The sequence below is a fragment of the Lepus europaeus genome, chromosome 19, assembly GCF_033115175.1.
Source record: "Lepus europaeus isolate LE1 chromosome 19, mLepTim1.pri, whole genome shotgun sequence".
Classification (NCBI taxonomy): domain Eukaryota; kingdom Metazoa; phylum Chordata; class Mammalia; order Lagomorpha; family Leporidae; genus Lepus; species Lepus europaeus.
The window spans coordinates 54,559,272-54,580,689 of NC_084845.1; the positions used below are offsets into that span (position 1 = coordinate 54,559,272).

The 21,418-nt window shown below is 44.2% G+C and overlaps 1 protein-coding gene and 1 pseudogene across 3 annotated transcripts in view; one reads left to right on the forward strand and one right to left on the reverse strand.

Annotated features, from left to right (window-relative positions):
• Positions 1–21,418, forward strand: part of NFATC3 (nuclear factor of activated T cells 3) — a 155,495-nt gene that overhangs the window by 124,785 nt on the left and 9,292 nt on the right. Inside the window, exon 10 of one of the 3 annotated variants that reach the window (XM_062177840.1) lies at positions 15,897–16,000. The exons of the other annotated variants lie outside the window; for them this stretch is intronic. Within the exon in view, the coding sequence (XP_062033824.1) occupies positions 15,897–15,997 (101 nt within the window). The 3' untranslated portion in view covers positions 15,998–16,000. The remainder of the gene's footprint in view (positions 1–15,896; positions 16,001–21,418) is intronic. 3 annotated transcript variants of the gene reach the window in all.
• On the reverse strand, positions 18,358–19,807 carry LOC133748601 (heat shock cognate 71 kDa protein-like; annotated as a pseudogene).

Below are 21,418 nucleotides of genomic sequence, written 5' to 3' on the forward strand. Positions count from 1 at the left end.
TGACTCCTCATATCGACCATGCAGGCTCAGAAGAGTAATGTAGCTTTGTCTTCAGGGGCTATCCCTTGGGGTAATAATAGCAGTAGAATGTTGACCTTCAACCAAACAGTATTCTGTTGTCCCCCTGGAAGATATAATATCAAGAATATTCAAAAAAGTTTGTGGAAAATGCTTATTATGAAAAAAGTATGTCTGGATTTCAGTTTTTTGCAATAGAAATTCCATTTTTCACAAACTTGTTGAAGTACTATATATAAACATACACACACACTTATTCAATGAATTAAGACATTGTTCAAGACTATATTGCTACTTGCCTTTATTTTTTTTCTTTGTTACCTCCATATTTCATTCTTCTTAAGAAGTGCATACTACAGTTATCAAATTATCAGTGAATTTTTTAAAAAAGATTTATTTACTTATCTGAAAGTCACAGTTACAGAGAGAGAGGGAGAGACATACAAACAAAGAGAGACTCTTCCATACACTGGTTCATTGCCAAAAAGGCTGCAACACCCAAGGCTGGACCAGGCTGAAGCCAGGAGCCAGGAGGTGCTTCTGGGTCTCTCACATAGATACAGGGGACCAAGTATTTAGGCTATCTTCTACTTTTCCAGGCACATTAGCAGGGAGCTGGATTGGAAATGGAGTAGCCAGAATTTCAACTGGTGCCCATATGGGATGCTGGTGTCACAGATGATGGTTTTACCCACTATACCACAATGCCAGCCTCACCATAAACATTATATATGAGACCATTCAGCCTCTGGAATTATTCATCCTAAATATGTTTGAATATGGATGGTACATTTATGCTTCCTGAAAGAGGACCCATGTCCCAGTTAAAGGAGAAAGTTCAGCCTTACCTGCTTTCCTCCACACCAGTGCCCTTAAGGTAATTAATCATAATACCTTATTCATGACACCCTCTTCCCCACTGGCTACATACATGCAGTAAAACACTGACAGTACTATTCACCTCTCTGCTCTTCTTCCATTGCAGCCTCATGTCTAAAGTACCTGTTTACTGTCAAATTAGCAATTACCCTACATTCAGGACCACCATGTTACTGCACAGAGCCTGCAAATGGCAGTGTAGTTTCCACCACAGCAGCAGGTTAGGCTCTGTTAACATGCATCCTCTTCTCTGCTGAAGAGCTGAAGCTGCAGCTCTGTTAGTTTGTAAACAGAGGACAAGTGGGAACTGACAAGAATGGGAAGTTGCAGCAGGATTCAGTTAGCTCAATCACAAATTAAGTGAGCCTATATTTAAAGGTCTTAAGTCCAAGACTGGCATTGTGGTGCAGCAGACTAAGCTGCCACTTGGGATGCTGGAATTGATCTCATGTAGGAGTGCTGGTTCAAGTCTCAGCTGCTCCACTTCTTCTTCTTTTTTTTAATAGGCAGAGTGGACAGTGAGAGAGAGAGAGACAGAGAGAAAGGTCTTCCTTTTCCATTGGTTCACCCCCCCAATGGCTGCTGCGGCCGGCACACCGCGCTGATCCGAAGCCAGGAGCCAGGTGCTTCTCCTGGTCTTCCATGCGGGTGCAGGGCCCAAGTACTTAGGCCATCCTCCACTGCACTCCCGGGCCACAGCAGAGAGCTAGCCTGGAAGAGGAGCGACCGGGACAGAATCCGACGCCCCAACCAGGACTAGAACCTGGGATGCCGGCACCGCAGGCGGAGGATTAGCCTAGTGAGCTGTGGCGCTGGCCAGCTGCTCCACTTCTGATCCAGCTTCCTGCTAAGTCACCTAGGAAAGTAGTGGAAGATAGCTCAAGTGCTTGGGCCCTTGCCACCCATGTGGGAGATAGAGATGGAGTTTATAGCTCCTGGCTTCAGCTTGGCCCAATCTCAGCTCTTGAGCCATTTGTGGAATGAACCAGTGGATGGAGTCAATCAATCAATGTCTGTCTGTCTGTCTGTCTGTCTGTCTCTCTCTCTCTCTTTCAAATATATTTCAACCATATCTATCTGTAAATGTATGTATTTATAAAGATTTTCGGCCGGCGCCGCAGCTCACTAGGCTAATCCTCCGCCTTGCAGCGCCGGCACACCGGGTTCTAGTCCCGGTCGGGGCACCGATCCTGTCCCGGTTGCCCCTCTTCCAGGCCAGCTCTCTGCTGTGGCCAGGGAGTGCAGTGGAGGATGGCCCAAGTGCTTGGGCCCTGCACCCCATGGGAGACCAAGAGAAGCACCTGGCTCCTGCCATCGGATCAGCGCGGTGCGCCGGCCGCAGCACGCCTACCGCGGCGGCCATTGGAGGGTGAACCAACGGCAAAAAGGAGACCTTTCTCTCTGTCTCTCTCTCACTGTCCACTCTGCCTGTCAAAAAAAAAAAAAAAAAGATTTTCATCTAGTTTCACAGCACTATAATCTGAATTAAAATGCTTAAAGCACAACTGTGACAATTTCTGCATCTGTTATAAAGTCAGCTCTTTTAATGTATATCATCACTTAGTCCAAAAACTGGAGCACACACACCACAGTGCACAGGAATTTGTAGGCTGGGGCCAGCACTGTGGTGCAGGGGGGTAAACCACTGTTTGCAATGCTGGCATCCCTTGTGAGTACGAGACCTTGCTGCTGTACTTCCTACCCATCTCCCTGATAGTGCACCTGGGAAAACAGTAGAAGACGACCCAAGTTCTTGTGTTCCTCCACCCACGTTGGATACCCCAGTGAAGCTCCTGGCCGTTGTGGCCATTTGGGGTATTAACTGGTGGTTGGAAGATCTGTCTGTTTCTCTATAACTCTGCTTTTCAAATAAATAAAATAAATCTTTTGAAAAATGTATAGGAAAAATTACAGCTCTAGGCACGTAACTTATAATATGAATGAAAACTCCCTGATGGGGCCAGAGTTGTGGTATAGTAGGTTAAGTTGCCATCTGTGACACTGGCTTCCCATATGGGCCCCAGTTCATGTCCTGATTGATCTGCTACTCATCTAGCTCCCTGCTAATGGCCTGGGAAAAGCAGAAGCAGATGACCCAAGTACTTGGGCCTCTTCTATCTATGTGGGAGACCCTGATGAGGCTCCTGGCTTCTGGGTGGCTCAGCCCTGATCATTGCAGCCACGTAGGAAATGAACCAGCAGATGGAAGATTTCTCTGTGTCACAACACTGGCTCCTGACAGAGCACTTTTGTTTTAAGGTTTATTTTTTTATTTGAAAGTTAGGAGGAGAGACAGAAACACAAACTGGTGCCCATATGGACTGCCAGCCTTGCAGACAGTGGCTTTACCTGGGTCACCACAACACAAGCCCCTGGGGGAGCACTTTCGGCTGAAGGTTCACATGGACAGCTAGGAAGCAGAGAACAGCTGGACCAGATATAACTATCCCTTTGGTGAAAACTACCTTCTGAGAGCATGCCCCCAGTGACTTAAGGACCTCCCAGAGAAAACCCACCTCCTAATGATCATAATTAGATTAAATTTATGCCTTCTTTGTGCCATTATGACTTTGGGGTTTAAAGTCTTGCAGGAGTTTGGAGCTAATGATGTTCAAATCATAATAGGTGGTAATTCTCTGGCTTAGCATTGCAAGGTTATCTCTTGCCAAAGATCTGAGATTTTAGTACACTTAGATAAATATGTATCTCTTCTCTGTTTGACGATGTATGTCTCTTTTTGTATGTTTTTAAAGCCTATGATTAGCCTGTTTATCTGGATAAGAGGAAAAGTGTGAAATTCTGATTTCTGGTGGAAAATAGGGTAGTTGAAATTGATGGCTACAGGCATCTACAAGAATATGGGACTAATTAAGTCCCTGATGATTATATTGTGCATTTAAAAGCATCTGAAGGATGATTTTGTTTATAACAGAAATGTTTGAATTTTAATTTTGTATTTCTTAGTATTATCATTAATTTTTAAATAAGTAATACATTTTTGTGGTTCAAAGAGCTAAAGGTAAAACAAAATACAAAGTAAAATATATCCCTCTTAGGTACTCAGTTATCTACTGGATGGGCATTTGGAATTCCCAGCTTCTTGACTGTTACTACACAACGTTTTTATGCATTTAAAAACAGTTGCATGTATTTGTTTTTTTTTTTAATATTTATTTTATTTATTTGAAAAACAGAGTTAGAGAGGTAGAGACAGAGAGGTCTTCCGTCTGCTGGTTCACTTCCCAGATGACTGCAAAGGCTAGAGCCGCGCTGATCCGAAGCCAGGAGCCAGGAGCTTCTTTTGGGTCTCCCACACAGGTGCAGGGGCCCAAGGACTTGGGCCATCTTCCACTGCTATCCCAGGCCATAGCAGACAGCTGGATTGGAAGAGGAGCAGCTGGGACTAGAACCAGCACCCATTTGGGATGCTAGTGCCTCAGGCCACAGCCTTAACCTGCTGTGCCACAGCGCCGGCCCTGCATGTATTTATTTTTAAATACTTATTTATTTATCTGAGAGGTAGAGTTACAGAGGAAGAGACAGAGAGAGAAGTGTTGCATCTGCTGATTCACTCCCCAAATGGCCACAATGGGCAGAGCTGGGTGAATCCAAAGACAGGAGCCAGGAGCTTCTTCCAGGTCTCCCACGTGGATACAGGGGCCCAAGCAATAGGGCCATCTACTACTGCTTTCCCAAGCCATAGCAGAGAGCTGGAACAGAAGAAGAGCAGCTGAGACTTGAACTGGCACCCATATGAGATGCTGGCACCACAGGTGGAGGCTTAGCCTACAGTGTGACAGTGTTGGCCTCTGCATGTATTTTTGCCTTCTTTTACTAGCCTATTATGTATACTACTGCACACTTTCCTTTTTCCATGTAATATTGAATTTTGGAGATTATTCTATACTATTACTTCCTTGGAAGATTTTTTTAGTGAAATATTTTATGAAATAATCCATAAGAGATGTATATAACAGGTAGAGAGAGTTACTTTTTACATGCATCATTTCCCATCTATCTATAGGATATCTTTAGAGATTTGTGAGAAGCAGGGTATGATAAATTCCTGCAAGTGAGATCCCTAGACTAATATTTTGGAAAAGGTTGCCAAATTGTCCTTTATAAAGGTTGTACCAATTTAAATTGCCACTGGCATTGTAAGAGAATGCCTATTTTACTATATATTCAACAACATATCCCACTATCAAATGTCTCACTATTTGCTAGTAGGACAAGTAGAAAACAGCTTCTTAGGATAATTTTAATTTTATTTCACTTATGAGTAAGATTGTATGCTGCTTTATATGCATATGGCAAAAATCTTTTGTCACAAATCTATTATCTTTGTTCATATTTGCTTATTTTACTGTTAAATAATTGATTCTTGGGAACAGATGTTGTGGCACAGCAAGTTAAGCTGCTACATGGGATGTCCTCTTCTCACACTGGAGTGCCTGGCATTGAGTACTGGTGCTTCTGATCCAGCTTCCTGCTAATGCACCCGGGAGGCAACCGATGATGCCCAAGTACTTCAGTTCCTACCACCCTTGTGGGACATTAGGATGGAGTTCCTGGCTCCTGGCTTCAGCTGAGTGAACCACTGGATGGAATAATCTTCCTCTCTCTCTCCCTGTACCATCCTCCCTTCTACTTTCTCCCTCCTTCCATTTTTCTCTATCACCATGCCTTTCAGATTAATTATTTAAATATTTTTTTAAAATTAAGAAGTGGATTAAGCCACTATTTGCCACACTGGCATTCCATATCTGAGTACTGATTTGAGTCCCACCTGCTCCACTTCTGGTCTAGCTCCCTGTTAATGTTCCTGGGAAAGCAGCAGAAGATGGCTGAAGTACTTTGGATCCTGCCACCCATGTGGGAGAGCCAGATGGAGTTCCTGGCTCCTGGTTTTGGCCTGGCCCAACCCGCACCATTGTGGCCATTTGGGGAGTAAAACAGCAGATGGAAGGTCTTTTTCTGTCTCTCCCTCTGTTACTCTGCCTTTCAAATAAATAAATAGTTAAGATAAAAAAAAATTGGTTGGTGTTATGGTGCTGCATGTTAAACCACCATCTGTGACACCTCATCCCTTATCAGAGCACTGGTTCAAGTCCTGGCTGCTCTACTTCCACTGGGAAAGCAGTGGAAGATGGCCCAAGTACTTGGCCATGTGCCACACATGTGAGGGACCTGGTTGGAGTTCCTGGCTCATGACTGCGGCTTGGCTCAGCCTCAATTATTACAACCATTTGGGCAACAAACCTGTGAATAGAAGATACCTATCTATCCTTTACCCCTTCACCAATTGTCATTCTGCCTTTCAGGTAAAATAAAGTAAAACTTAATCAAATAAATTACTGATTTTGTCCTTATTGACTTGTAGAAGCCCTTTATTAGGTTCATTAGCTCATTGAGTAATGAGTTAAATCTTCCCCTAATATGTCATGACTTTTGCATGAGAATTTTTAAATATATTTATATAAGTCATGAATCTTTCATCTTCTGCATCTTCTATTACTTTTTTTTTTTTTTTTTTTTTTTTTTTTTTTTGACAGGCAAAGTTAGACAGTGAGAGAGAGAGAGAGAGACAGAAAAGTCTTCCTTCCATTGGTTCACCCCCCCAAATGGCTGCTACGGCCGGCACACTGTGCCGATCAGGAGTCAGGTGCTTCCTCCTGGTCTCCCATGTGGGTGCAGGGCCTAAGCACTTGGGCCATCCTCCACTCCCTTCCCGGGCCACAGCAGAGAGCTGGACTGGAAGAGGAGCAACCGGGACTAGAACCTGGGGTGCCGGGGCTGCAGGCGGAGGATTAGCTAAGTGAGCCATGGCGCCGGCCTCTTCTATTACTTTTAGATTAAGTTGATGATCCATCTGGAATTTGTTTTGATGGAATGTATGAGAAATGGATCCAATTTTAATCTTTTCAGATGGCCACCCAGTTCTCCTTAAATAATCCAGATTTCCACTGTTAAATTTAAAATGCCAACTTTATTTTACACTACATCTCTAGGGTTAAGTATTTTGTCACAGTGGTTAAGTCACCACTTGGGACACCCTCATCCTATATCGAAGTACCTGGTTTCAGCTCTGATTTGCTCACATCTGAGGATCACTTTGCTGGGTAGAGAAAAGACTGTAGGGAAGCAAGGGCGGAAACAGGGAGAGCAGTTAAGATGCTATTATAGGGGCTGGCAGTGTGGTATAATGGATAAGGCCACCACCTGCAGTGCTGGCGTCCCATATGGGCACTGGTTCAAGTCCCATCTGTTCCACTTCCGATCCAGCTCTCTGCTATGGCCTGGGATAGCAGTGGAAGATGGCCCAAGTCTTTGGGCCTTTGCACCCAGGTGGGAGACCTGGAAGAATCTCCAGGTTGCTGGTTTCAGATTGGCCCAGCTCGGCCATTGCAGCCATGTGGGGAGTGAATGAGCAGATGGAAGATTCTGTCTCTTTCTCTCTTTCTCTCTTTCTCTCTCTCTCTCTCTCTCTCTGTGTGTGTGTGTGTGTCTATCTGCCTCTGCCTTTCAAATAAATAAATAAATCTTAAAACAACAACAACAACAACAACATGCTATTGTAGTAATCCAAGCCAGCTATGCAAATGGCTTGGACTAGGTAGTAGAAATGGAGGAGCTAAGACGTGATCAGATTTTGGATGTACAGACAAACCTTAAGTAAACGCTGATTCTATTAGATTTTTTTGTTGTTGGTTAGATAATATTTACATATCCTCTTTTTCCAAGTAAGCAATGTACTGTACAAACTGTTGTGGAGTAGGTATTGTGGAGCAGCAGGTTAAGCTGCAGCCTGCAACGCCAGCATCCCATGTTAGAGCACAGGTTCAAGTCCTGGCTGCTACACTTCCAATTCAGCTTCCTGCTAATGTGCCTGGGAAGGCAGCAGCAGATAACCAGAATACTTGGGCCCCTGCCACCTATGTGGAAGACCTGGATGGAGTTCCAGGCTCCTGGCTTCTGCCTGGGCCACCCGCAGTCATTGTGTTATTTGACAGGTGAACTAGCAGATGAAAGATTTTCTCTCCCTCTCTAACTCTGCCTTTCAAATAAGTAATTTTCTTTTTTTAGATTGATTTTATTTGTTTGAAAGAGTTAAGAGAGAGAGAGGTCTTCCATCTGCTCGTTTATTCCCCAGATGACTGCTACAGCCAGAGCTGAACTGATCCGAAGCCAGGAGCTTCTACCAGGTCTCACACGTGGGTGCGGGAGCCCAAGTACTTGGGCCATCTTCTACTGCTTTCCCAGGCCATGTCAGAGAGCTGGATCGGAAGTAGGCAGCTGGGACTCGAACCAGTGTCCTTAAGGGATGCCAACACTGCAGGCTAGTGCTTTAACCTGCTGCGTCACAGTGCTAGCCCCAAATAAGTAAATCTTTAACAAAAGAAAAGATACCATTGTCAGATTTGAGGTCATGAAAATTTGTTCTATGCTTTCTTGTAAGTTTTACAGTTTAAGCTTTTAAATTTAGGTCTTTGATTTCTTAATTTTTTTAAATTTATTTTTATTTTTATTTTTTTTTATTTTTGACAGGCAGAGTGGACAGTAGAGGGAGACAGAGAGAAAGGTCTTCCTTTTTGCCATTGGTTCACCCTCCAATGGCCGCTGCGGTAGGCGCACTGTGGCCGGCGCACCGCGCTGTTCCGATGGCAGGAGCCAGGTGCTTCTCCTGGTCTCCCATGGGGTGCAGGGCCCAAGCACTTGGGCCATCCTCCACTGCACTCCCTGGCCACAGCAGAGAGCTGGCCTGGAAGAGGGGCAACCGGGATAGAATCCGGCGCCCCAACTGGGACTAGAACCCGGTGTGCCGGCGCCGCAAAGCGGAGGATTAGCCTATTTTTTATTTTTTGACAGGCAGAGTGGACAGTGAGAGAGACAGAGAGAAAGGTCTTCCTTTGCCTTTGGTTCACCCTCCAATGGCCGCCACAGCTAGTGCACTGCGGCTGGCGCACCGCGCTGATCTGAAGCCAGGAGCCAGGTGCCTTTCCTGGTCTCCCATGGGGTGCAGGGCCCAAGCACTTCGGCCATCCTCCACTGCACTCCCGGGTCATAGCAGAGAGCTGGCCTGGAAGAGGGGCAACCGTGACAGAATCCAGCGCCCCGACCTGGATTAGAACCCGGGGTGCCGGCGCCGCAGGCGGAGGCCGCGGCGCCGGCCATGATTTCTTAATTTTTATATATTATGTAATGTAAATATCCAGCTTCATTTTTTGCATGTGGCTATCGAGGTTTGCCAGCACCATTTGTTGAGGGAACAGTTCTTTGCCTATCACGTGATCTTTAGCACCCTTCTTTGAAGATCAATTGACCAAATATGTGAGGATTTCTGGACTGTGTCCCATTGTTCTGTCTTAATGACAGAACCATACTTTTTTTTTTTTTTTTAAAGAATATTTATTTATTTGAAAGTCAAAGCTACAGAGGCAGAGGCAGAGCTCTTCAATCTGCTGGTTCACTCCCCAAATGGATGCAACAGCTGGGGCTGGGCCTGGCTGAAGCCAGGAACCAAGAACTTCATCCACGTCTTCTACCTATATGGCATGGACCCAAGCAGTTGGGTTATTATCTGCTGTCTTCTGAGGTGCATTAGCAGGAAGTTGTATTGGAAGCCAAGCAGTTGGGGCTCAACCTGGTACTACTCTGATATTAGATGCTGGCATTCCAAGCGGCCACTTAACCTGCTGCTCCCCAACACTATCCTCCATACTGTTTTAATTATTATAATTTTGTGATAAGTTTTAAAAGCAGGAAATGCCAGACCTCCAGCATTGTTCTTTCTTTCTTTTTTTTTTAAGTATTTTAAGAGTTTTATTTTATTGCATATTTCTTTTTTTTTTAATTTTTATTTAATGCATATAAATTTCCAAAGTACAGCTTATGGATTAGGCATTGTTCTTTCTTCTCAAGATTATTTCAGCTATTTGAGGTCCTTTGAGATTTCATATGAATGTCAGGATAAATTTTCAGCTTTTTCAAAAGAAAATCACTAGGATTTTGACAAGGGTTGTATTGTGGCCATATATGACAGCATTAGTCTTGGGATGGGCATTTGGTTTAGTGGTTAAAATATTGCTTTGGACATCAACATTCTGCATTAGAGTTCCTGTGTTTGTGTCCCTGTTCCATTTCTGATTTTAGCTTCCTGCTAATGCATCCCCTGTAGTTGGGTCCCTGATATCTCTGTGGTACACCTAAAATGAGTTCTAGGCTTCTTGCTTTTCCTGGCCCAAACCTTACTGTTGCAAATACTTACGGGGATTTAACCAGTAGATAGAAGTTCTCCCTACTCTCTGCCTTTCAGAAAAAAAAATGAAAATGAAACAAAAACAATATTGGTCTTCGAGTCCATGACCATGAGGTATTTTATATTTATTTAATTCTTTTATTTCTTTCAGCAACATATAGTTTTCAGTGTACCAGTCTTATGCCCCCTTGGTTTAGTTAATTCCTAAGTGTTTTATTTTTCCTACTTTTAAAAATATTATTTTTTAAAGATTTATTTATTTATTTATTTGCAAGGCAGAGTTAGAGAGTAAGAGAGACAGATGTTCCTTTTGCTGGTTTTCTTCCAAATGGCCACAACAGCCAGGGCTGGGCCAGGCAAAGGCCAGGAGTCTGGAACTTGAACCAAGTCTCCTACATGGGCACAGGGTCCCAACCGCTTAGGCCATCTTCCACTGCTTTTCCAGGCACATTAGTAGCAGGGAATTGGATTTGAAGTAGAGTAGCTGGTGCTCATATGGGATGCTAGTATCGAAGGTGGTCACTTAACCTGCTGCGCCCCAATGCCTGCCCATATTTTATTATAATTTCTAATGCTGTGTGAATGGAATTGTTTATTTCATTTCTCTTTTGAATTGCTCATTACAAAAATATTGAAATACAACTGAATTTATGGGTTGGTGATATATCCTGTGGTTTTACTTCATTTCTTAGTACAAACTTTTTTTCAGAGTATAGATTCTTTAGTGCTCTCTCTATATAAGATCATGACATGTGTGAACAGAGATAATTTTACTTTTTCCTGTCTAATTTGGATGCCTTTTATTTATTTTTTTTTTTTCAGGCAGAGTTAGACAGTGAGAGAGAGAGACAGAGAGAAAGGTCTTCCTTTTCCGTTGGTTCATCCCCCAAATGCCTGCTACGGCCAGTGCACTGCACCTATCCGAAGCCAGGAGCCAGGTGCCCCTTCCTGGTCTCCCATGCGGGTACAGGAGCCCAACCAAGCACTTGGGCCATCCTCCACTGCCTTCCCGGGCCACAGCAGAGAGCTGGATTGGAAGAGGAGCAACCGGGACAGAATCCGGCACCCCAACCGGGACTAGAACCTGGTGTGCCGGGGCCGCAGGCGGAGGATTATCCAAGTGAGCCGCAGCGCCGGCCACCTTTATTTCTTATTCTAACATAATTGCTCTGGCTAGAACTTCTCCAGAAATAGTTGAAAGGAAAAGATAAAAAGGACATCTTTGACTTGCTGATTTTAGGGGGAAAGCTTTCAATCTTTCATCATTGAATATCATGTTAGCTTTGAGTTTTTAGTATATGATCTTTATCACATTGAGAAAATACCTTCTATTCCTAGTTTATTGAGTGTTTTGTATTGAACTTTGAATTTTGTCAAATGATTTATACATATAAGTCAAGATGATCCTGTGTTTTTTTCTCCCTTCATTCTAATGTGATGCTACATTCATTGATTTTCATGTTAATTCATCCTTCACTGTGGGAATAAAAGCCAACTTGGTCATGATGTATGTTTCTGAATTTGGTTTGCTGCTATTTTGCTGGTTTTGGTGTCGGTAATGCTTGTCCTATAAAGTTAGGAAGTGTTCTCTTTAATGTTTTGGAATAGTTTCAGAAGGAATAATATTGTGTCTTCTGTAAACGTTTGGTCAGGGTTTTTGTGAGCAGGAGATATGCTGGAAGTATTTTTTTGAGCTGTCAACAGTGCATGAGAAAGAGAAATTGTAGCGCAGTGGTTAAGCTGCCACTTTGGGCCTCGTACCCTGTATCAGGATTCCCGGGATTGAGTCTCACCTCTGCTTCCTGCTCATGTGCCTGGGAATTGGCAGATGATGGCTCAAGTACTTGGATCCCTGCCACTCACATGGGAGACCCAAATGGAGTTCCTGGTACCTGACTTCAGCCTGGTCTAGCCCAATCCTAGCTGTTGCAGGCATTTTGGGAACTAACAGTTGTAAGATGTATTTCCTCCCTCCTGATGTGTGTGTGTGTGTGTGTCTTCCTTTATCTCTGCCACTCTCCTTTTTGAATAAATAGTAAATAAATTAAACTTAAAAATAATACTTCAAAGAACTGGAAGGATGTCTGGAGGACCAAATTTCCATAAAGCATAAAGCAAAATCTGAAGTTACCACTGAGTCAGTCAATTCATAAATCCCCCTGCAGTGTCTATTGGCATCTTAGCTTTGTTTCTTGGCTTATATCATCTAATGTATGTTCTGATTTACCTAGAATCACATATTTTATATCTTCAAGTCTGTTTTTGGAGTCTTCAGTTCTAGAAATTAGGCACCGACAAAAAGGATACTTTTGACTGTATTCTGGCTTCAAAATACTTTTTTAAAGAGATTTATTTATTTATTTATTTGAAAGTCAGAGTTACAGAGAGAGAGAAGGAGAGGCAGAGAGAGGGAGGGAGGGAGAGGTCTTCCACATGCTGGTTCACTCCCCAGATGGCCGCAACAGCCAGAGCTGCACCAATCTGAAGCCAGCAGCCAGGAGCTTCTTCCGGGTCTCCCATTCGGGTGCAAGGGCCCAAGGGCTTGGGCCATCTTCTACTGGTTTCCCAGGCCGTAACAGAGAGCTAGATTGGAAGTGGAGCAGCCGGGTCTCAAACCAGTGCCCATATGGGAATCCGATACTGCAGGCAGCGGCTTTACCCACTACACCACAGCTCCAGTCCCTTAAAACACTTTATAATCTTTAACTGACCCTTAAAGACTAGGTAGAGGGATCTCAGATTTCATAATTAAAAAAAAAAAAAAGAAGGAAAGATTATGCCTAAGCATAGGATTTCTAGGTTTTGGTTTCTATTTACCACGTTAGTCTAGAGGGTGTATTTTATACAGATGGTTCTTCCTTTGTTTTCCTTCTTTTGTCTCAGATTAGGATACTAATTAGCATTCACAGAGGTTACATACAGAATCTTCTCTTCCAGGGTTAAGTCCAAATATAGTGCCTTATAGGTCAAAGGAGGAGGTTTTACCCATTCTATTATTATATTTTAGACTCTAACTGGGCATCTGAGTGCTTTAGTCATTACCACTGACTAAACTAACTACTGGTAGTTACTAAACTGACCGGTAGTGATTGTTGTTGAGTACAGTGACTTTCAGACACTTTTGACAACTTCCCATGATAAAATACACATTTTAGGGGCCGGCGCCGTGGCTCACTTGGTTAATCCTCCGCTTGCAGTGGCAGCATCCCATATGGGCGCTAGGTTCTAGTCCTGGTTGCTCCTCTTCCAGTCCAGCTCTCTGCTGTGGCCCGGGAGGGCAGTGGAGGATGGCCTAAGTGTTTGGGCCCCTGCAGCTGCATGGGAGACCAGGAGGAAGCACCTGGCTCCTGGCTTCGGATTGGCGCAGCGCCGGCCATAGCGGCCATTTGGAGAGTGAACCAGTGGAAGGAAGACCTTTCTCTCTGTCTGTCTCTCTCACTGCCTATAACTCTACCTGTAAAAAAAATAAATAAATAAATACACATTTTAGAGGCCAGCGCTGTGGCGTAGCAGATTAGGCCTCCACCTGCAGCGCTGGCATCCCATATGGGCACCAGTTTGAGTCCTGGCTGCTCCACTTCTGATCCAGCTCTCTGCTAATGCACCTGGGAAACAGCAGAAAATGGTCCAAGTCCTTGGACCCCTACACCCATATGAGAGACTCAGAAGAAGCTCCTGGCCCAGCCCCAGTCACTGTGGCCATTGGGGGAGTGAACTAGCAGATGGAAGATCTCTCTCTCTCTCTCTCTCTCTCTCTTTTTGTGCTTTTTCAAATAAATAAAATCTTTAAAAAAAAAAAAAAGATATTCAGGAGCCAGTGCTGTGGTGTAGTGGTTAAAGCCGTCATCTGCAGTGCCAGCATCCCCAGGTACCAGTTCAAGATCCAGCTGCTCCACTTTTGATCCAGCTCTCTGCTATGGTCTGAGAAAGCAGTAGAAGATGGCCCAAATCTTTGGGCCCCTGCTCCACATAGGAAACCTGGAAGAAGCTCCTGGCTCCTGGTTTCGGATCAGTCTTGGCTTCGGCTGTTGCAACCATTTGGGGAATGAACCAGCAGATGGAAGAGCTCTCTCTCTCTGCCTCTGCCTCTCTGTAACTCTGCCTTTGAAATAAATAAAGAAAAATAAATATTAAAAAAAGATATAAATTTTATAATAAGATCTACACACACACAAACGCTATACACACTTAGGACTAACATGAAAGTCTCTCAAACCAATTTTTAATTTTCATTTAAGAGAAATGTAGTCGGCTATCTTTAATTTAGTTCTAGTTCTTTTAAAAATAAAACCTGCAACCTGCTGAATTGATTTCAGAAACTGCTAATGGATGTGAATTTTACTTTAAAAAGTATGTCCTGTGACTCCCAAATTTGGCTGCTCTTATATTTTTGGGGTTGCCAACCATGAGTACTTTGATTTTGTTGTCTGAGAGTTTATATTTTTATCAAAAGCCAAAGAGTTTATATTTTTATGTAAATAATGCCCAGATAATTGTGTTGTAGCCATAGACAGGTATTTGGGGACTATTAATAACTCTAATCAAAACTAGTTTATTGGGGCCGGTGCCTTGACTCACTAGGTTAATCCTTTGCCTGTGGCGCCTGCATCCCATATGGGCGCCGGGTTCTAGTCCCGGTTGCTCCTCTTCCAGTTCAGCTCTCTGCTGTGGCCTGGGAGGGCAGTGGAGGATGGCCCAAGTGCTTGGGCTCTTACACCTGCATGGGAGACCAGGAGGAAGCACCTGGCTCCTGGCTTCGGATCGGTGTAGCATGCTGGCCGTAGTGGCCATTTGGAGGGTGAACCAACGGAAAGAAAAACCTTTCTCTCTCTCTCTCTCTCTCTCTCTCTCTCTCTCTCACTGTCTGTAACTCTACCTGTCAAATAAATAAATAAAATATTTTTTTTAAAAACTAGTTGATTTAAAACTAAATTTATTTATTTTTGACAGGCAGAGTTAGAGAGAGAGAGAAAGGTCTTCCTTCTGTTGGTTCACTCCCCAAATAGCTGCCATGGCCAGTGCGCTGTGCCGATCTGAAGCCAGAAGCCAGGTGCTTCCTCCTGGTCTCCCATGCAGGTGCAGGGCCCAAGCACTTGGGCCATCCTCCACTGCCTTCCCAGGCCACAGCAGAGAGCTGGACTGGAAGAGGAGTAACCGGGACAGAATCCGGTGTGTCAGTGCCGCAGGCAGAGGATTAGCCTAGTGAGCCGTGGTGCTGTCCAAATTTATCCTTTAAAACCATTGAAAACCGTAATTGCAATTCTTTTAAAATTGGTGTCCTTTCAAATAAATACTAGTGTTCTACAGTATAGTAGAGTGACTAGTTCACAATGGCTTATTACATACTTCATAAAGAACTGAAAGAGAGGAATTCAGAGGTTCCCAACACATGGAAGTGATAAGGATTTAGGGAGATGAAAATGTCAGTTACTTGGATTTGATCCAAGTACATTGTATATATGTGTGGAATTATCACACTGCACCCCAGAATTTAAAAATAGTTTTTAGAGTAAAAAGTTACTGTCCTAATTTTAATAAAAAGAAATCATCTGTTACCTAAACTGTCTGGACTACGGCATTCATATTATCTGACAAAATGTGGATATTTTATGCTGTGATTGACTGATAAAGGTCAGATAAATTCCTTTTAATTATAGTAAAACAGTCTGGGCACTGTTCTAGATTAAGTTCACTCTCTGGTTTGTTCCATTCAGTAGTGATACTGTCTTCTTTGACACAGACCAGTTTATGTCTGACTTGGAACACCAGCCATCAGGTTCAGCAGAGAAATGGCCTAAGCACAGTGAGCCCTCATGTCCAGCTCCATTCTGGAGATTCTAGAGGGTGAGTGTTGATTGAGATGTGTTGTTTTTGTGCCTAAGTCTGGTATTTGCATGCAGTGGCTGGATTTGCATGTGCTGCAGAGGAAGGGGGTGTGCACAGGCATTTTCTTGGTAAAGCCCACTCATTATCTTTGGAGCAACACCTCGAGTACACGACTCTTCTCTAAGTCTAACCATACTCAGGCTCTCACAGTTGTGCTTTTAATTGCAGTCTGGCTTTGAACAAAGGGCACATGTTTTGTTTGTTTTTTCAGTGATTTATTTATTTGAAAAAGAAAGTTACAGAGGGAGAGAAAGAACTTCCATCTGTTGGTTGACTCTCCAAATGGCTGCAATACCTGGGACTGGGCTAGGCCAAAGTCAAGAGCCCAGAACTCCATCCAGGTCTCCCACATGGGTGGCAGGGGCCCAGACACTTAGACTATCTTCCCTGCTTCCCTAGTAATATTAGCAGGGAACTGGAACACAAGTGGAGCAGCTGGGACTTGAACTGGCATCATATGAGATGCTGATATTGTAGGCAGCACCTTAACCCATTGTACCACTGTGGTGGCCCAAAAGGCAAGTGTTAAGTTAGATTTCTTAAACCAACCAGAGAGCATGTATATGAATTCTGCAGTATGAGTGCTGAGTTAATGTGGTTGCTGATTAAGTAGGGAAGCCTGCTCATTTCTAATCAAGTGCTCTTGATGTTAAGATATGAAGCAATATATAATGGAAATATAACAGCAAATTTTTTTTATTTTTTAAATATTTTATTTATTTATTTATTTGAGAGGTAGAATTGTAGACAGTGAGAGGGAAAGACAGAGAGAAAGATTTTCCATCTGCTGGTTCACTCCCCAAATGGCCGCAACGGCTGGAGCTGTGCTGATCCAAAGCCAGGAGCCAGGCGCTTCTTCCGGGTCTCCCACATGGGTGCAGGGGCCCAAGGACTTGGGCCATCTTCTACTGCTTTCCCAGGCCATAGCCGAGCGCTGGATCAGAAGAGGAGTATCCGGGACTAGAACCGATGCTGGTGCTTCGGGCGGAGGATTAACCTACTGCACCACAGCACCAGCCCCAGGAAATTTTATTTTTTTAAGATTTATTTTATTTATATGAAAAGCAGAGTTAAAGAGAGATATTCCATCTGTTAATTTACTCCACCAGTGGCCACAATGGCCAGGGCTGTGCCAGGCTGAAGTTAGGAGCCAGGGTCTTTTGGGTCTCCCCTGTGGGTGCAGGGGTCTATGCATTTGGGCCAGGTGCATTATTAGCAGGGAGCTGGATTGTAAGTGGAGCAGCCAAGATTCACATGGGATGACACAATGCTGGCCACAGACAATTTATACAATTTATTCAGAGATAATCCAGAATATTTATCTTTGGGGACCGGCACTGTGGCGTAGCAGGTAAAGCCGCTGCCTGCAGTGCTGGTATCCCATATGGGCGCTGGTTGTAGTCCCAGCTGCTCCACTTTCGATCCAGCTTTCTGCTATGGCCTGGGAAAGCGGTAGAAGATGGCCCAAGTCCTTTGGCCCCTGCAACCACGTGGGAGACCTGAAAGAAGTTCCTGGCTCCTGGCTCCTGGCTCCGGATTGGTGCAACTGCGGCCATTGCAGCCATCTGGGGAGTGAACCAGCAGATGGAAGACCTCTCTTCTCTCTCTCTCTGCCTCTCCTTCTTTCTCTCTGTAACTCTTTCAAGTAAATAAATAGATCTTTTTTTTTTTTTTTTTTTTTTTTTTTGACAGGCAGAGTGGACAGTGAGAGAGAGAAACAGAGAGAAAGGTCTTCCTTTGCCGTTGGTTCACCCTCCAATGGCCGCCGCGGCTGGCGCACTGCGGCCTGCACACCGCGCTGATCCGATGGCAGGAGCCAGGTGTTTATCCTGGTCTCCCATGGGGTGCAGGGCCCAAGCACTTGGGCCATCCTCCACTGTACTCCCTGGCCACAGCAGAGAGCTGGCCTGGAAGAGGGGCAACCGGGACTAGAACCCGGTGTGCCGGCGCCACAAGGTGGAGGATTAGCCTAGTGAGCCGTGGCGCCGGCCAATAAATAGATCTTTTAAAAAATTAATATTTATCTTTGGCCTCCCTTGTAGGCCATGTTTGCCCTCCTGGTGGTTCATCTGGGACTCTACTTAGAAGGAAGCTGTAGTTATGGAGTCTGTGAGGAAAGTGGCTAGACCTCAGGTCTCTGGAGCTCAGCAGCCAACCAAGAACACAGCCTCTCCTCACTGTCACATGAACTTTTTTTCTTTAAAGGCTATCAAAACCACTTAAGTTCTTTGATTAGAATGGTAAACATTCAAATTCTTTTTTCCAGCATGCAATTTGAATTTCATTTAATAGTGACTATAGATTTGGAAGGATCCTTAAAAATCCTGCCCACCACCCAAATCTTTATATTTGAGATTCTGAAGCCACCTGATTTTTATTTGCTTATTTATTTGCCAAAGTTTGAGTACAAACTTGCCGAGCAGATTGTTATCCTTGGTCAGGGCACACTCACCTTCATAAACCTGAATGAGCATACCAGGCTAGTTGTCAGAGTAGGTGGTGAAGGTCTGTGTCTGCTGGTAGGGATGGAAGTATTGCACTTGATGAGGACAGTCATAACTCCATCAGCAGTTTCAATACCAAACAGTAGAGGAGTGACATCCAGCAGCAACAGATCTTGAACATTCTCAGATTTGTCTCCAGACAGGATGGCTGCCTGCACAGCTGCACCATAGGCAACAGCCTCATCAGGGTTGATGCTCTTACTCAGTTATTTTCCATTGAAGAAGCCTTGAAGAAGCTTCTGAGCCTTGGGAATTCTAGTAGAACCTCTCACCAGGACAATAATATCATGGATCTGCAACTTATCAAACTTGGTGTCTCAAAGGGCTTTCTTGGCAGGGTCCAGGGTGCCGCAGAAAAGATCAGCATTCAACTCTTAATCAAGCACGGATGTTGGAGGGATAGAAGTCAATTCCTTCATAGAGAGAATCTATCTCAGTGTTTGCTTGGGTGCTGGAAGAGAGGGTATGTTTAGCTTGTTCACAAGCTGTACAGAGGTACCTGACAGCTCTCTTGTTCTCACTGATGTCCTTATACGTGCACTTGAACTTGGCAGTAAATTGTTGTCAGTTGTCAAGGTCTTCTCCACTTTAGTGGGTGTTACTAGCTGTGGATTTGAGCTCAAAAAATCCATCTTTGATTGTGAGGATAGACACATCAAAAGTGCCATCTCCCAAGTCAAAAATCAGCACATTTCTTTCAGCTCCAACACTTTTGTCTAGGCCATAAGCAATAGCAGCAGCAGTTGGCTCATTGATAATTCTAAGTACATTGAGACCAGCAATGGTTCCAGCATATTTGGTTGCTTGATGCTGAGAGTCACTGAAGTAAGCTGACACTGTGACCACAACATTGTAACCGTCTTCCCAAGGTAGGCTTCTGCAGTTTCCTTCATCTTTGTCCAAACCATTGATGACACCTCCTCTGGATGGAAACGTTTTGTCTTTCCCTTGTTCTTGGATCTTGGGCCTGCCTGCACCATGTACCACCATAAAGGGCCAGTGTTTCTTATCGGATGGATGACAGCACCATCAAATCTGCATCTAGTCATTTGGCATCAACAGCCACGTTGGTGGGGTTCATTACAGCTTGATTCTTTGCAGCATCACTGATCAGTCTTTCTGTGTCAGTAAAGGTGACATAGCTTGGGGTGGTTCAGTTGCCCTGTTCATTGGCAATTTTCTCTACTTTCGCATGCTAGAAGACACCAACAAAAGAGTAGGTGGTACCAAGATCAGTGCTGACTGCGGGTCCCTTAGACATGATTGTGTGAAGGTCTGGTTCTGTTCACAAATAATAATATACTATAACCTGCTGAAAATGTGCCACTGACTCCAATCTTGCTGGCCTTTTATTTATTTATTTTTTTAACAATTTTTTAAAGATTGATTTTATTTGAAAGACAGTTACAGAGGTAGAGAGAGAGAAAGAGGTCTTCCATCTGCTGGTTCACTCTCCAAATAGCCGCAATGGCCAGAGTTGAGCCAATCCAAAGCCAATAGCCAAGAGCTTCTTCCTGGTCTCCTATATGGGTGCAGGGGCCCAAGGACTTGGGCCATCCTCCGCTGCCTTGCCTAGGTTGCATTAGCAGGGAGCTGGATTGGAAGTGGAGCAGCCAGAACTCGAACCAGCGTCCATATGGGATGCGGATGCTGCAGGCCATGGCTTTAAGCCGCTGCACCACAGCACCAGCCCCTTGCTGGCCTTTTAAAAAAAGATTTGTGTATTTGTTTATTTGAAAGGCAAAGCATCGGGGTCAGCAGAGGGGAGAGATCTTCCATGTACTGGTTCACTTTCCAAATGGCTACAGTAGCCAGGGCTGGGCTAGTCTGAAGCCAGGAGCCAGAAACTCCATCTGGATCTCACACATGGATAGCATTTACTGCCTTCTCAAGTGCATTATTAGGGAGCTGGTTTGGAAGTGGAGCAGCTGGAAATTGAATCAGCACTCTGATATGGGATGCTGACAGCACAAGTGGTAGCTTAACCCACTGTGCCACAATGCCAGCTCTGTTTACTGGCCTTTTTAAGGTAGAGAGACATACCTGTATTAATCACTGGTGAGAAGGATCCAGGAGGTAAAATGGATAGGTTGAGACTGATTAAAGATAAGGAGCGTGAAGAAAATTGATGGAGCCGGCTCTTAAACAGGATCAAGAGCATAGGTGGTAGAAAGAGCCATGTAGATTTACAGCTGAGTCTCAGGTTTGGCCCCTAGAGATAATAGGTTTGGAGTCAGTAGTAGATTATTTAGAAAAAAAGAACTAAAGGGACCAGTGCTGTGGCATAGCGGGTAAAGTTGCTGCCTGCATCCCATATAGGCGCTGGTTCGAGTCCTGGCTGCCCCCCTTCCAATCCAGCTCTCTGCTATGGCCTGGGAAAGCAGTAGAGGATGGCCCAAGTCCTTGGGCCCCTGCACCCGTGTGAGAGATCCAGAGGAAGCTCCTGGCTCCTGGCTTCGGATCGGTGCAGCTCCAGCCTTTGTGGCCAGTTGGGGAATGAACCAGTGGATGGAAGACCTCTCTCTCTCTCTCTCTGCCTCTCCTTCTCTCTGTGTGTTGTAACTCTGCTTTTCAAATAAATAAATAAATCTTTAAAAGAAAAAAGAAAAACCGAACTTAAATAGGGGAATAGCGATCCTTCTGATAATTCTAAAGTGCTTCTGAGTCCTACATCTTGACCTAAATTGAAAAGAAGTATTTATTTTTTGGCATTTTGGTTTTCGCTGATACAAAATAGTACATGCTGATACTTGACTATACTTTGAAGTACCTGTGTATTGTTTACTCAGCTGAGATTTAGTGTTTATTTTGGGTTACAAGTCTTTGTAGAGGAAAGATTTGTTTAGCATCACACATATTAGAGATTTCTTGA